General features: G+C 32.1%; 1 protein-coding gene across 1 annotated transcript in view; it reads left to right on the top strand.

Annotated features, from left to right (window-relative positions):
- The window catches only part of LOC113378627 (E3 ubiquitin-protein ligase highwire-like), a 107,292-nt gene that overhangs the window by 32,288 nt on the left and 61,547 nt on the right, over positions 1-13,457 (top strand). The window contains exons 19-25 of the mRNA XM_026619178.1: positions 647-1,020; positions 3,222-3,391; positions 4,905-5,125; positions 5,361-5,576; positions 7,903-8,049; positions 8,126-8,266; positions 11,607-11,926. Of these exons, the coding sequence (XP_026474963.1) occupies positions 647-1,020; positions 3,222-3,391; positions 4,905-5,125; positions 5,361-5,576; positions 7,903-8,049; positions 8,126-8,266; positions 11,607-11,926 (1,589 nt within the window). The remainder of the gene's footprint in view (positions 1-646; positions 1,021-3,221; positions 3,392-4,904; positions 5,126-5,360; positions 5,577-7,902; positions 8,050-8,125; positions 8,267-11,606; positions 11,927-13,457) is intronic.

Below are 13,457 nucleotides of genomic sequence, written 5' to 3'. Positions count from 1 at the left end.
ACAAGATTTGAAAATTGCACCACGTTTTCTTACCCCTGTGGCCACGATACATTTCTACTGGGAAGTTTGTACTTCAAATATGAATTTTAAATTTACAATACAGATTGGAAATGTATATATAGGGTCCGCCAAATATTTTTTTTTGGAAAACTAATGTATATTTTTTCAAATTTTTTTTTTTATTTGAAAGTACAATTCTTTCAGTTAATGATGAAATTAATTCAGTTAATAATGATTATAATAATTGGATGAAAAAAAAAGCCTCGGCTGACGGTTGAAAAAAAATGAAAATGAAAAATGTAAGATGGCATACCCTATATTTCAAATGCGGGTTCAAATCAGGATTCTAATCATAATAAATATATCCTCAGATGGATTTATTCGGCACCTTTTGCTAATGTAAACTTTCTCAAGTGCTTTGAGCGATCAGATCGTCTATATGTATTTTATGAACGATAAAATATATAGTGATTATAATTATCTATTTGAAAATGTATAAAACAATTGTTGTAAATCATTGATCAATTTTCATTGATTTGATTTGATTTACTGATTTTTTCCCTCGAATATTTAACTCTTATCAATTTGCCTTAAGGCACGATGCCATACACCACTAATTCATCACTAAATCAATCTTCTATCCCAGGTATCGTCCACGACGCCATGGCCTGCGCCTCTTTCCTCAAATTCCATCCCTCTCTTCCCAAAGAGGGCGCTCTGGTGCCAATTCGGCCGCTTCAGTTCGCAAATCAGACGCCCGGTTATCCTTCGCCCAATCAGGCAACACCGAATTCGGCTCAGGCAAGACAGCTGACGAAGGAGGAACGCGCTCGGCAGCGCCATAGCGCCGCAGAGGTGACCATAGGCGGCGGAGCAGGAGCAGGAGCGGGATATTATGGACTCAGTCAGATTCAGCCTGGTGCTTTAGATGCGTTGACGAGGAGCGCCGCCAATGCGGCTGCTAATAGGAGCAATAGGGGATCTAGGAAGAATAGTAATCCGCAGCAGGCTAATGCTATGGTCAGAATAATGGAGAGGTAAGTGGGGTGAGGAATTTTTAATGGTAGGACATTTCCCATAAATATAAAATTGGGTTTATAATGAAACTCTTGTTGACTTATTTGTTTCACTAATTTATTTACTTATGATTTAGTTATACATAACTTAACTTATTTTGCTTTATATTAGGTTGTCAAATATCTCCCTTCCGCCTTTTTGTATTATAAACCAAGAGCAAAAAAGCGGAAGGGAGATATTTGACAACCTAATATTTTATTACAGAGCTAAATGTGCAAAAAATGGCAATTTTCGAGTGAACTAAGCGTCCGATTTGAATGATCTAAAAAACTTTCTGCTTGTATTGACAAAACAATTGCTTTTGAGGATAAAATTATTACATCTTTTTTATTTTCCATAAAATATTTTTGTAATTTTGGATTGAAAAATTCAAAAAATCACCCAGGCTAAGCACAGTCTAAGCGCCACTCTGGTACAAATGCTTACCCAAGTGCGTTTAGACCGTTTCTGTACTGGAGCACTTTTCGAATTTTGTGAAAACTATTGAAAAATGTGAATGGCAAGGCAACTATTTTTTAACTTTCCGTAGGGTGAGTTATTGTAATGGGCCGAAAATCGGAATTGAAATTTTTTACATTTCTCGACGTTTTGAAGACTTCTGAACATTTTACTGGCATACCTCAGAAAAAATAGATGTGTATGTGTGTGTGTTTGTTTTGTATGTCAGCATTTTTTGTCCGCATTTTTTGTCCACGATTTCGGGCGCACGGATCAACCGATTTGAATGGTTCAAAAAACATTCGATTCCTCTTGATAAGGAGATGTGCTGATTAGTTTTTGGCAAAGGCAGATCTAGCCGTTACGGACATACGGAGCAAAGAGTGCAGAAAATCGAGTTTTTGTTAGAACGGAGTTTCCAATTTGAATGATTCAAAAAAACTTTCTGCTTGTATTGACATAACAATCTGGGGAAAGAATTTATTTACTTATTTATTTTTTGAATATCGAAATTAATTTGGATTATCAAAATTAAATAATTTGGTACGGGAAGTTCCAGCAATTTGCCTTAAGGCACGATGCCATACACCACTAGTTATTTTAATTTTTTTGTTTAGTTTTCAATTTTTTTTTAATATCGAAAATTATTCGATTATTAATTGTAACATTCTATAAATTATGAAGAAACAGCACTTTCCTAATTTTATGTTAATTACAGAAATGTATTTTCGGGTTAAAAGCTACAAAAACTACCCAGGCTAAGTACAGTCTAAGCGACATCTTGATTCAAATGTTTTCGCAAGTGCGTTTAGATTGTTTCTTATATAAATGTAATTTATTTAGAGTTAAAAATTTTAAGAGTTATCCATACTAAGCACAATCTAAGTGACAATTTTTAATTTAATATAATTCAATATAATTTTTAGTAAAAATCCAAAAAATCACCCAGACTTAGCACAGTCTAATTATATGTGACAACTTGGTGCAAAAGTTTTCGCAAGTGCGTTTAGACTGTTTCTGTTTGGAGCACTTTTCCAAATTTATATAAAATAAAAGAAATGCAATTTCGGGTTAAAAATTCTAAAAATTACCCGGACTAAGCACAGTCTAAGCGTCAACCGGGTACAAATGTTTTGCAAGTGCATTTAGATTATGACTTTACAGGAGCGCTTTTTCAATTTTGTGAACACTATTGAAAAATGTGAAAATGCCGCCAAGCTAAGCACAGTATAAGTGAAAATGTCGCACAGAATTATTTGCAAATGCGTTGAGACTGTGACTAAGCGGGAGCACTTTTTTAATTTTGTGTAAATTAGAGGCAACTATTTTTTTGAAATTGAATTCAAAATGAAATGACGATTGTTAATGTTCTGGAGATAAATTGATTTATTTATAATTTACATTTGATTTGCTCGGATATAACAAAGATAGCAGAAATAATGAAAGTTACAGTATTTGTAATAATATATTTGAAAACGTTTAAAAAATCTCGAATATTTCATTACGATACGGGAAGTTCCAGTAATTTGCCTTAAGGCACGGTGCCATAGCTAAAAGTTTATAATTATAAGAAATTGTTTAACAAAATATTTATTGAATATAGAAACTATTGTGGATGTTGTAAATCAGTGCGTGGCTATGTATATTTTTTATTAAATTATTTTGTTTTCTAAATATGTTTTTCAAGATTTTTTTTCCATTTGCAGGTTATCAAAGAAGAAGTGGCAGGCACATCTGCTTCAAATAAATTATCAAGTTTACCAGAAATGGTGTCAGTTTTACCACCGGCACTCAGATCCATTGTTTTACTTTGGGAGCAGCTCAGTAAGAATTACATGACCGAATTCAGAGTACTTGAGAGTCCCAGTATTACCAGGTAAGTTATTAACTATTTTATAAATGTTAATAAAAAATAAAATATATATCTTATATATAAAAATGAATCGCAAAATGTGTTGGTAAGCGCATAACTCAACAACGCCTGGACCAATTTGGCCAATTCTTTTTTTAAAATGTTCGTTGAAGTCCAAGGATGGTTCTTACGGCGAGAAAAAATCGAATAAAAACCCTAAAAACAGCCCTTTTCTTTTTCTCATACAAACGTTTTCTAACTAAAACGTAGAATCAATTTGAGCTTTATTGCTATTATATAAAGTTCATATTATATTACAAACACTCACTGTATACTCCTTCTAAATGATTTTTCGGATTTTGATTAATCTTTCTGAAGTTTGTTAAGGAAATTTTCTAGGATGTATGTGATTATAAAGTACTGGTATGTATGTGCAATATTGTAGAAATAAATGAAAAAAATGCAAAAAACGACGTGTCATTGTTTGTATTGAAAACAAATGAAAACTAGCATCTGCCAAAAATTTAAATTTAATTATGAATCAAAAACATATTAGAATATGTATAATAAATTTATGATTATGAATAAGAAAAATGAAATGTCTACATTATTATTGCCAAAAAGCAGCTGAGATGTGCCAGAAATTAAAATAATATAAGATACAGTATGTGCATGGCAGATTGAATGATACACATATAAACAGGATATGAAAAATTAATTCACTTAAGATATGAAATTAAGTATTAATCAGGGCCGGTTCTACCTTTAATGCCTTGCATGCGAAAAATACGAGCGCACGCCTTAGGGGGCGCCAATACTAGATTCGGATATTAAATATTTAATATAGTTTTTTTTTTCAATATTAAGATTAATATTGATTATTATTCTTTGCATCTTACACTAATCTTTGCACAATATTTTTAAAATTCGTAAAAATTTCACTTTATAACAACAAATGAGAAAGTAAAGATGAATACATACAATTCGCCCCTTACCATATCGATTAGGAGAAGTTTAAGATGCAATTTTAGATATCTTAAATAATAAAAAATTAAATTGATTCAATCCAACATGAAGTACCAGTGTTATGTTGTGGTTATGGTTATGTTATACCTTTTAAAATACATCAATTCCAATATAGTGTGGGAATTGAAACACATAATTTTATTTAAAGCAGTTCTACATTTAACATAGCTCATATTATAAATGTTTAATCATTTTGGCGTGAAGAGTAATTTAAAAAACAATAATTATTATTTTTAGGTAAACGGTAAAAATTATTATTTCATATTATAAAATTGCAGACATGGGTACAGGACAACGTCTGTCGGGTCATCTAGTTATAAACATAAAAATATAAGTTAACTTGAACTCGAAAGGATTGGACTATACTGACTAGTAAATGAAGATTTTTTTTTTTAAAAATGAATTCTCCTTATAGACAAAACATTTAATCAAATTATTTTGTCATATTTTACTAGCACAAATTTTGCACTTACTTAGTTTGCCAATCTAATTTATAACCTTCTATTTCTAGGCCTGCAATGCCTTCTATGTCGCCTCCGAACACGCAAAAGGCGCAGGCGTCCTACGTCAACAGCGGTTACAACAATTCTAGCAATAACAGCTCTGCTGCAGCAGCAGCTAAGGATTCTAATCGGTTTAACAACGAACGCGCCAGATTGGCCAAGGAGATGAAATCCACCTCAGGAAAAAGCGCCAAATTGAGAAAGTTCTTTAAGAAGACATCACCAATAGGTAAGATAATAATTAGAAATATTAGTAGTAAAACCACGCTTTCACCTACTTTGCTTAAGACTTAAGAATTTTTTATTAATGCTAAGGATGTTCGACATCTTTATTAATTGGACAACACTTCTTAGATGTGAATTTACCGGTTTTATTATTCATAATTACCACGCTTTTGATATACTGAAGTTTTGTTAATTTTCCTTAAGATGAAGTGGAACTTACACTTATGTTTCTTTTCCAGATGACGCAACAGTCGACTTCCGCACCGGTTTCCCCAAGCCGACTTGCGAGCTATGTCCTCCTAAATCGGAGGCCCTGCTTGCTCCAGGAATGTCGATAACCAGGCACATGCGAGCCGAACATCCTGGTTGCACCAGACCGGCAGATGGACGCGGTTACAATTCGGCAGGACACTATTGCAGAGGATGGGCAGGCAATTGCGGAGACGGGGGTACAGGTAAAATAAAAGATATTATATTTTGAAAAAAAGATCTTTTTGTATAATATTGAATTTATGTTATAGTAGCTGTACTTGGTTCTTTGTCCGTGTCGAATTTAAGAGAGAAGTTTTTTACCATTTTTACTATAATTGCCAATAATTTTTGTATTGCCAATCATTTTGTATTAATTCTGGAAGTGTTTTCCAATAAATTCGTAAACTGTATGTCTTGCAGAACTTGTAAATTAAACTTTATTTTGGTACGGAAATCACAATGATATCGATTTACTGATAAAAGGTACTATCGACCTGAACAGTTAGAATGCCAAATGCTACTAAAATATTACTGCAGCAGAAGTATTGCTTAATTTTGATCTAGAATATGAAAAAAGGAAGTATACTGAGGAGTATATTAAATTACATGCTAAAAATTAAAATTTTTTTGATCTAACAAAATGAAAAAAGACTCTACTGATGAGCAAAACATTAGTAAAAATGCTTGGACTATAATGACTAGTAAATAAAGATTTTGAGAAAAGGGACTCTACTGACGCAAAATAAATTAGAACTGGGCAAAAATATTAGTGAGAAATGTAAAGAGCAAAGAGACTCTACTGACAAAAGAAAACAACTCTACTGACGAGCAAACGAAAAAAGAACATTCGGGCATTCTAATAAACTCTACTGATGAGCAAATTCAAACATTTTTAGAAAAGAAAAACTCTACTGACGAGCAACTTTAAACGTTTTTTAAAAATAAAAAACTCGAGCTGACGAGCGAATTCAGATATTTATTATTATAAAATAAGAATTCTACTGACGAGCAAATACAGATATTTTTATCATAAAAAAGAAATTCTACTGACGAGCAAATTCAGATATAGTTTTAAAATAAAGAGCTGTACAGGCGAGCAAATTCAGATTTTTTTTAGAGAAAAAAGGACTTTACTAACGAGCAAATTCAGATATTTTTTATTATAAAAAAGGAACTCTACTAACGAGCAAATTTAGGCATTAATTTTTTTTTAAAAAATTGAACTCTACTGACGAGCAAATTCAGATATATTTTTAAAATAAAGAACTTTACAGGCGAGCAAATTTAGACTCTTTAGAGAAAAAGGGTCTCTACTGACAAGCAAATTCTGGCATTTTTAGAAAAAAAAAAGAACTCTACTGACAAGCAAAATCTGTCATTTTTAGAAAAAAAAGAACTCTACTGACGAGCAAAATCTGACATCTACAAAAAAATAACTACTGAAAAGCAAATTCAAGCATTTATAAGAAAATAAAAGAATTCTACTGACAAGGAAATTCTAACATTTAGATGAAAAGAACCCTACAGGCTTTTTTTAAAAAAGAACTCTACCAACGAGCAAATTTAGATATTTTTTAAGAAAAAAACAAGTCTACTGACATGCAAATTCAGACTTTTTTAAAAAAAACTTTACTAAACAAAAAAATCAGACATTTTTCATTATTAAAAAAGAACTCTACTGACGAACGAATTCATTTTTGCATTTTATCTTCACAATATGTTGTTTTTTCGTTTGTGTAATTTAATATTTAAGTTCATTTTTATTCAATATTTAGATTTACATTAGAACTGCTAGTTGTCTTTTTCTTAAAATAATATCTATCTAGTATTTGTGTATTTTTCATTTTTTAAATTTTATTTTTTCATTATTAGTTATAATTAAAAAAACGTCAAATGAGAAAAGTGCTATTGATTAGCTCAAGAAACCGTACAACACATATATGATATTTAATAATAAACATTATAGTAAAATATTTTTAATAAACATTTCAATGGAGCTAATGAAAAAACTGGAATTAAATGGTAATTAAAATAAAAATTAAAAAAAAAACTGCTGGATTTTACGCGAACGCCAGATTAAGCTAATAATAATACAAATCTGTATTCTTGCTACATTAGGCAATGTTTAAAATTTTGTAAAACTAGAAATGAAAACCATATTAATCTATTTATGAATCAAATGTTTTTTGATCCATTCAAATCGTAAAGAAATGCAAAAGTTTTCAATTTCGATTTTTGGATCATTGCAATAACTTACCCTACGGGTTATGGGAATTTAACAAAAGCGTTGTATTAGACCAAGAAATAAATCGTACACCATTTATAGTATATAGAGACAATTTTTAATGACACTAAAATAAAAAAAGCTGGAAAAAATGGCAATTATAATAAAAATTCAATTTTATTTGACAAATTTCACGTGGATGCAGATACAGCCAGTAATAATACAACTGTGTTTTTGCTGCATTGAGCAATATCAAAAAAATTGCAAAATTAAAAATGTTAACAAGTTCTTATTTTTTATTCCAGAAGGCAGTTCCTGGTACCTCCTGTGCGATTCCTGTCGCGAACGATACCTCTACATTGCCTCCTTACCAGAATCGACTTCGAACACAAATGCATCTGGAACAGACATGTTGCATCCTGCATACAAAACAAGAACCACTGACAACAACAGTACGATTATTACTAAACTTACAAAAAAATTTGTGATACGTCTTTTTTGTTTAAATTCAAAATTCCATTACCCCAGGTGCCGATCTCCAAATGGCCGATCGCAAATTGTATGCCAGACACGCCCTTTCACCAGTCGTCTGCTCCGGAACAGAATTGCACGAGATGATAAAACAAAACGCGATGTTTTTGCTGGAACTGGCGTCGGCTGCTAACACTGGTAGGATAAAATAGAATAATTTTACTTATTATTAACTAGCTGACCCGGCAAACGTTGTTTTGCTAAGTATTGTATATTCTAAACAATTTCTAGAGAATCAAAAATATTAATACTATAAGGGGGTCTTCCTATGTGACGGCCTGTTTTTTAGGGATATTTTAGGATTTTTTTTCTACGACCAGTAAATATTTAGAGCTTCAGGTTTTTTATCATTTATTAACACATATTTGGACAGTATAAATACAAAGTTTCAGCTAAAATATTCAGTCAAACTAGAGTTACAGCGCTCTGAACACCCCCGCCTAAAAAAAAGAGCTCCCACTTCCTCCACGATTCCGGCTGATCGGCTTATCTGGAGCAAAAAATTAAAGGGCGTTTTAATTTGTTTAAAGCTTAAAAGCACGCAATAACCTATAATCAAATGAATATAAAAAAATTGGATTTTTGATAGACATTTGAAATAAAAGTTGCAAATTAGGCGTTTTTTTTTGTTTTTTGCTAAAAAAAAATCGAAGTTTTGAAAATTAATAGTTCATTGCATGCGTTTAAATATATTGAGTGTGCCCTGTAAATTTCAAGTAATTCGGTCCAGCCGTTTCTAAGATACAATGGAGGAAAGTTTGAAAAACACAGTTTTGAGAAAAACGCGTTTGTTTCAAGTCCGTTGAAAACTATTAAGAACCGCTCTTTCTTTTACCTGCTGTATCTTTAAAACGACTTCGAATTTTCTAAAATCGGTTTACTACCGTATTCTAGACATGTTAAGGGAGCAATTTATGAAAAAAAAATCGATTTTTTCAACCCATCACATAGGAAGACCCCCTTAAGTGTATAAGGATGTGTTGTTTGAATGCTATATACAATAAGGTATTATAAAAACAGTAAATCCCATTAGTTCGTCTATATTCTGTCAATACAATCAAACTGGAAGTTTTATACACTTTCTATAGAAATCATGGTATAATCCAATCCAAGTTTTTTTTGGTCTTTCGACTTACTTATTACGTTTCAAGTTTTTCAGATTCTTTTTGGATTTTGAATTTTGTGTATAATTGTAGATAATACTACTGAGCTTATACAAATTTTTCAAATTTCTGCGAGGAGAGATAGAAAATGAATTAGATATATCTGCTTTGACCTGCTTTTTGAAAAGTTTTAAGTAACATATTATGAATTAAAGTGAATTTAATAAAAAGAATATACGTAGAGCAGGGCAAGGTACAAAGGTCCAATTTGAGTTTGAGCAAATATAAATTTTATTATGAAAATCAAACCAATTTTATCACAACAAATGACACATTTCAAACGAATACTTATCTGACTACTTTCAGTAAAACTACCAGCTACTTCATCATTGTAAAAATGTGCTTTTTTGCTGTCTTTCAAAAATTTGTTATCTAGACCTTTTTACCCTATAGGCGGAGTAACTATAAGTCGCACAAAACTGACAAACGATAGTCCTCATCGAAATACATCAAGTGGTTGTTAAATTTCTGAAATCGGTTCAGGCGTTTTGAGAAAACGTCTATGAAAGGTCTAATTTTGACAAATGCCAAAAAAACGATACGAATTTTTGCAAACTTTGACGAATTTTCAAAGTTAAACCATTTGTCGTAGGGCCGTAATATTTTAGTATGATCTAGAAGACTATAGTATCTACCGTCAAAAAAATAATAACAAAAATCGTCGAATAAATTTTTTTTAACACTCTATTACAAGAAAACGGCCCGGCCGATCTTTACCAAAAACTAATCAGCACGATTCCCAATCAATATCTTTTGAACGGCTTTTGAATTTTCTTAATGGGTTCAGAATTGCGGGCTAAAACGTAAACGAAAAATTTTTCACTTTTCTACTATTTATAAAGAAACGTCTCGGCCGATCGTCCCACAAAACTGACAAACGATAGTCCTCGTCGAGATACATCGAATGACTTTTAAATTTTTGAAATCGGCCCAGCCGTTTTCGAGAAAACGTCGATTTACGGCAAAAAAACTGTTCACATACACGCACACACACACATACTTTTTCCAAATTTGGTCTCATTCGATTCAGAATGGCTTGAAGGGTCGAGGAAACATAAAATTAGCGAATCGGATTTTTTGATGAAAACATAAACTTCTCCTTCGGGAGTTAAAAATGCATGTTAATATATTTGTATCAAAACAAAAACACCGAATTGAATTGAAGACAATTGAAAGTAAATGTCATAAACTAAATGGATAGTTTATAAATAATTAATTTTGAATTGGAAATGAAAAACCAGGACAAAAAGTATCACATATGTTTCTCCTGGTTCTAAACTACCTCCCTGCCAATTTTCATCTAAATCGGTTCAGCCGTTCGTGAGTTATAAGTGTTCTAACTTAAGCGATCCTTTTTAACTTCCCGAAGGAGAAGTTTATGTTTTCATAAAAAAATCCGAATTGCTAATTTTATGTTTTCTCGACGTTTTAAGCCATTCTGAATCGAATGAGACCAAATTTAAAGGAAAAGTATGCGTCTGTGTGTATGTGTGTGTGTGCGTGTATGTGAACAGATTTTTTGCCGTAAATCGACGTTTTCTGGAAAACGGCTGGACCGATTTCAAAAATTTAAAAAGCATTTAATGTATCTCCATGAGGATTATTGTTTCTCAGTTTTGTGCGACGATCGGCCGAGCCGTTTCTTTGTAATTTGGGAAAAAGTGTTAAACCTTTCGTCCACATTTAGGCTCATACTACCGAACCGATTTTAAAAAATCAAAAACTGTTCGAAAGATATTAGTTGGGAATGATACTGATTAGTTTTAGGTGAAAATCTACCGAGCCGTTTTCTTGTAATTAACTGTTGAAAAAAAATTTTATGCCGATTTTCATGGAACTTTTTTTGGCGATATATATCACGGTCTTATAGAACTTACTGTATTATTACGGCCTTACGACAAGTAGTTTAATTTTAAAAAATCATCAAAGTTTGAGAAAATGAGTAGATTTTTTGACGTTTGTTAAAAATAAAATTAGACGATTTAGTTGGTATAAAGATAGTGTATTTGGTCTTGAACATAATAAACCATTAAAAGTCCTACCGAAACTGGTTCAATTATAATTATTGATTAATTGAAATTATTGATTTTTGAAAATTTGCTTTTAGAAAATACTCCGAGTCAAAGTGTTTGTTCGTTTTTAATTATGTGTAATAAATCCACTCGGAATACTTATAATCACTCATAAATTAATTTATGTTTTATTGATTAAGTCGATTAATTACACATATCGGGAAGTTCATGTAACTTGCCTCAAGGCAAAATACCAAACCAACTAGTTATATATATAGATAATCCATTTTATTCACTCTGCAGGTTTAGCGACTCACAATATATCGAACCGTCGCCTTTCCCAAACGAGCTACTCTCCTCTGCCTTCGGTGCGAGAACGAGGTGGAGCAGCCTCTGCTTCGCCCTGCTCCGCTGCGACGGGAGTTTCGCCCCCGGATCAGTCGCCGTGGACGCCACTGCCTCCGTTCCAGTGCCTCCAGGCTTTAGGGGCGAACGGAGCAGGAGGATCGGGGGATACGCCGCCACAATTTGGAGACGACGCCTTGGGAGGACTGTTTTGTACGGATGAAGATCTGTATAGTAATAAGAGGCATTCGACTGGGCCTGATAGCTTATCGAAGAGGGTAAGGGTGAAATTATGTTTTAAACTGATGTACTGTTTATAGTACTGCGATTAAATATGTAGCACTATTAATGATTGATATACTGAATACTGTCAAAACATCATGTTATTGCTGTTCATTCAGGCAGTTTACACAGAAACTGCAATGTCACTCGTATGTTTTGAAGCTGGGTCAGAAACACCCTTGTTTGTTCGATTTGATTTTTGAAGGACCAATTTGTAGTAAAACACTTTAGTTGTAATATTATGTGTTTATTTTAAATTAACTGCAATTTGTATTTGTATTTACAATATTTTTATAGTTTGATTGATGTTGTGTAGTGTTTTGATTGATTTAATTTTGTGTTGATTTTTGATTTGATATCTTTGTTTTTTATATCAATATATGACATGCTTTGATTTTGGCGTGAACATCACGCTCTAACTTGCATACATTATGCTACTGAATAATACTGAATACTGTCAAAATATCATGTGTTTGCTGTGCATTCAAGTGTTTTACACACAAACTGCAATGTCACTCGTATGTTATGAAGCTGAGTCAGAAACACCCTGTTATCTAGCATCGTTTTTTGACATTTGTGCGGTTTCTATGTTTAGTTTTACTATCTGACAACCTGAGAAATGCGCCTGACTGCACAGCAACCGCAAGACTTTTGACAATATTCAGTATGGAAAGTTCTTCATAACATAGCTTTGCCATAACATTGGTCCATAAATTATAATTTTGAAATCGTACATCCAAAATAATTTAAAGTAGTGCCGTTGGTTGAAACTATATTATTGAATGAAATAAGCTTATAATAGTGATGTGCTGACTCAAAATTTGTTGAATCATATACTAGATTTTCATTCAATTTGCTCGTCAGGAGAGTACCTTTTACATCCTTTAAGTTGAATTAAAATTTACCTTTCATTTCATTTCTAGATCAAATTTTGACTTTTTGGTCAAAATTAAAGTTTGCTTGTCAGTAGAGCCCGTTTTCATCTTCTAGATTAAAATTAAAGTTGCTCGTCAGTAGAGTCCTTTTTTATTTTTTAGACCAAAATTAAAGTTTGCTCGCCTGTAGTTTCTTTTTCATTTTCTAGTTTTCAATTTATTTTGCTCTTTTCTAGTAGAAATTAAGATTGCTCGTCAGTAAGTTCATTTAATTTTCTAGGTTTATATTTTATTTGGTTATCAGTAGAATCCATTTTTTTGATCTTCTAGATCAAGATCATAATTTGCTGCCCAGTAAAATTTTTTAATCTTCTAGTTTGCAGTTCTATTTATTTATTGATAAATTTTCTTTTTTTATTTCTTAGATCATGCTTTAATTTTCTCGTCGGTAGAGTCCTATTTTATTTTCTAAAAATAAAATTAAAGTTTGCTCGTGGTCGGTAGAGTTTTTTTCAGCATATAGTTTGCAATTTAATTTGCTCGCAGTAGAATCCCTTTTGCCACCTTCTAGATCAAAATTAAGTTTGCTCGTCAGTAGAGTCCCTTTTCCATCTTCTAGATCTAAATTAATGTTTGCTAGTCAGTAGAATTT

Source organism: Ctenocephalides felis, unplaced genomic scaffold, assembly GCF_003426905.1.
Source record: "Ctenocephalides felis isolate EL2017-DRISC unplaced genomic scaffold, ASM342690v1 CF-g0.4_SCAFFOLD_01886, whole genome shotgun sequence".
Lineage (NCBI taxonomy): Eukaryota > Metazoa > Arthropoda > Insecta > Siphonaptera > Pulicidae > Ctenocephalides > Ctenocephalides felis.
The sequence above is the reverse complement of the archived record's forward strand: the minus strand, read 5'-3'. Positions and strand labels throughout refer to the sequence as shown.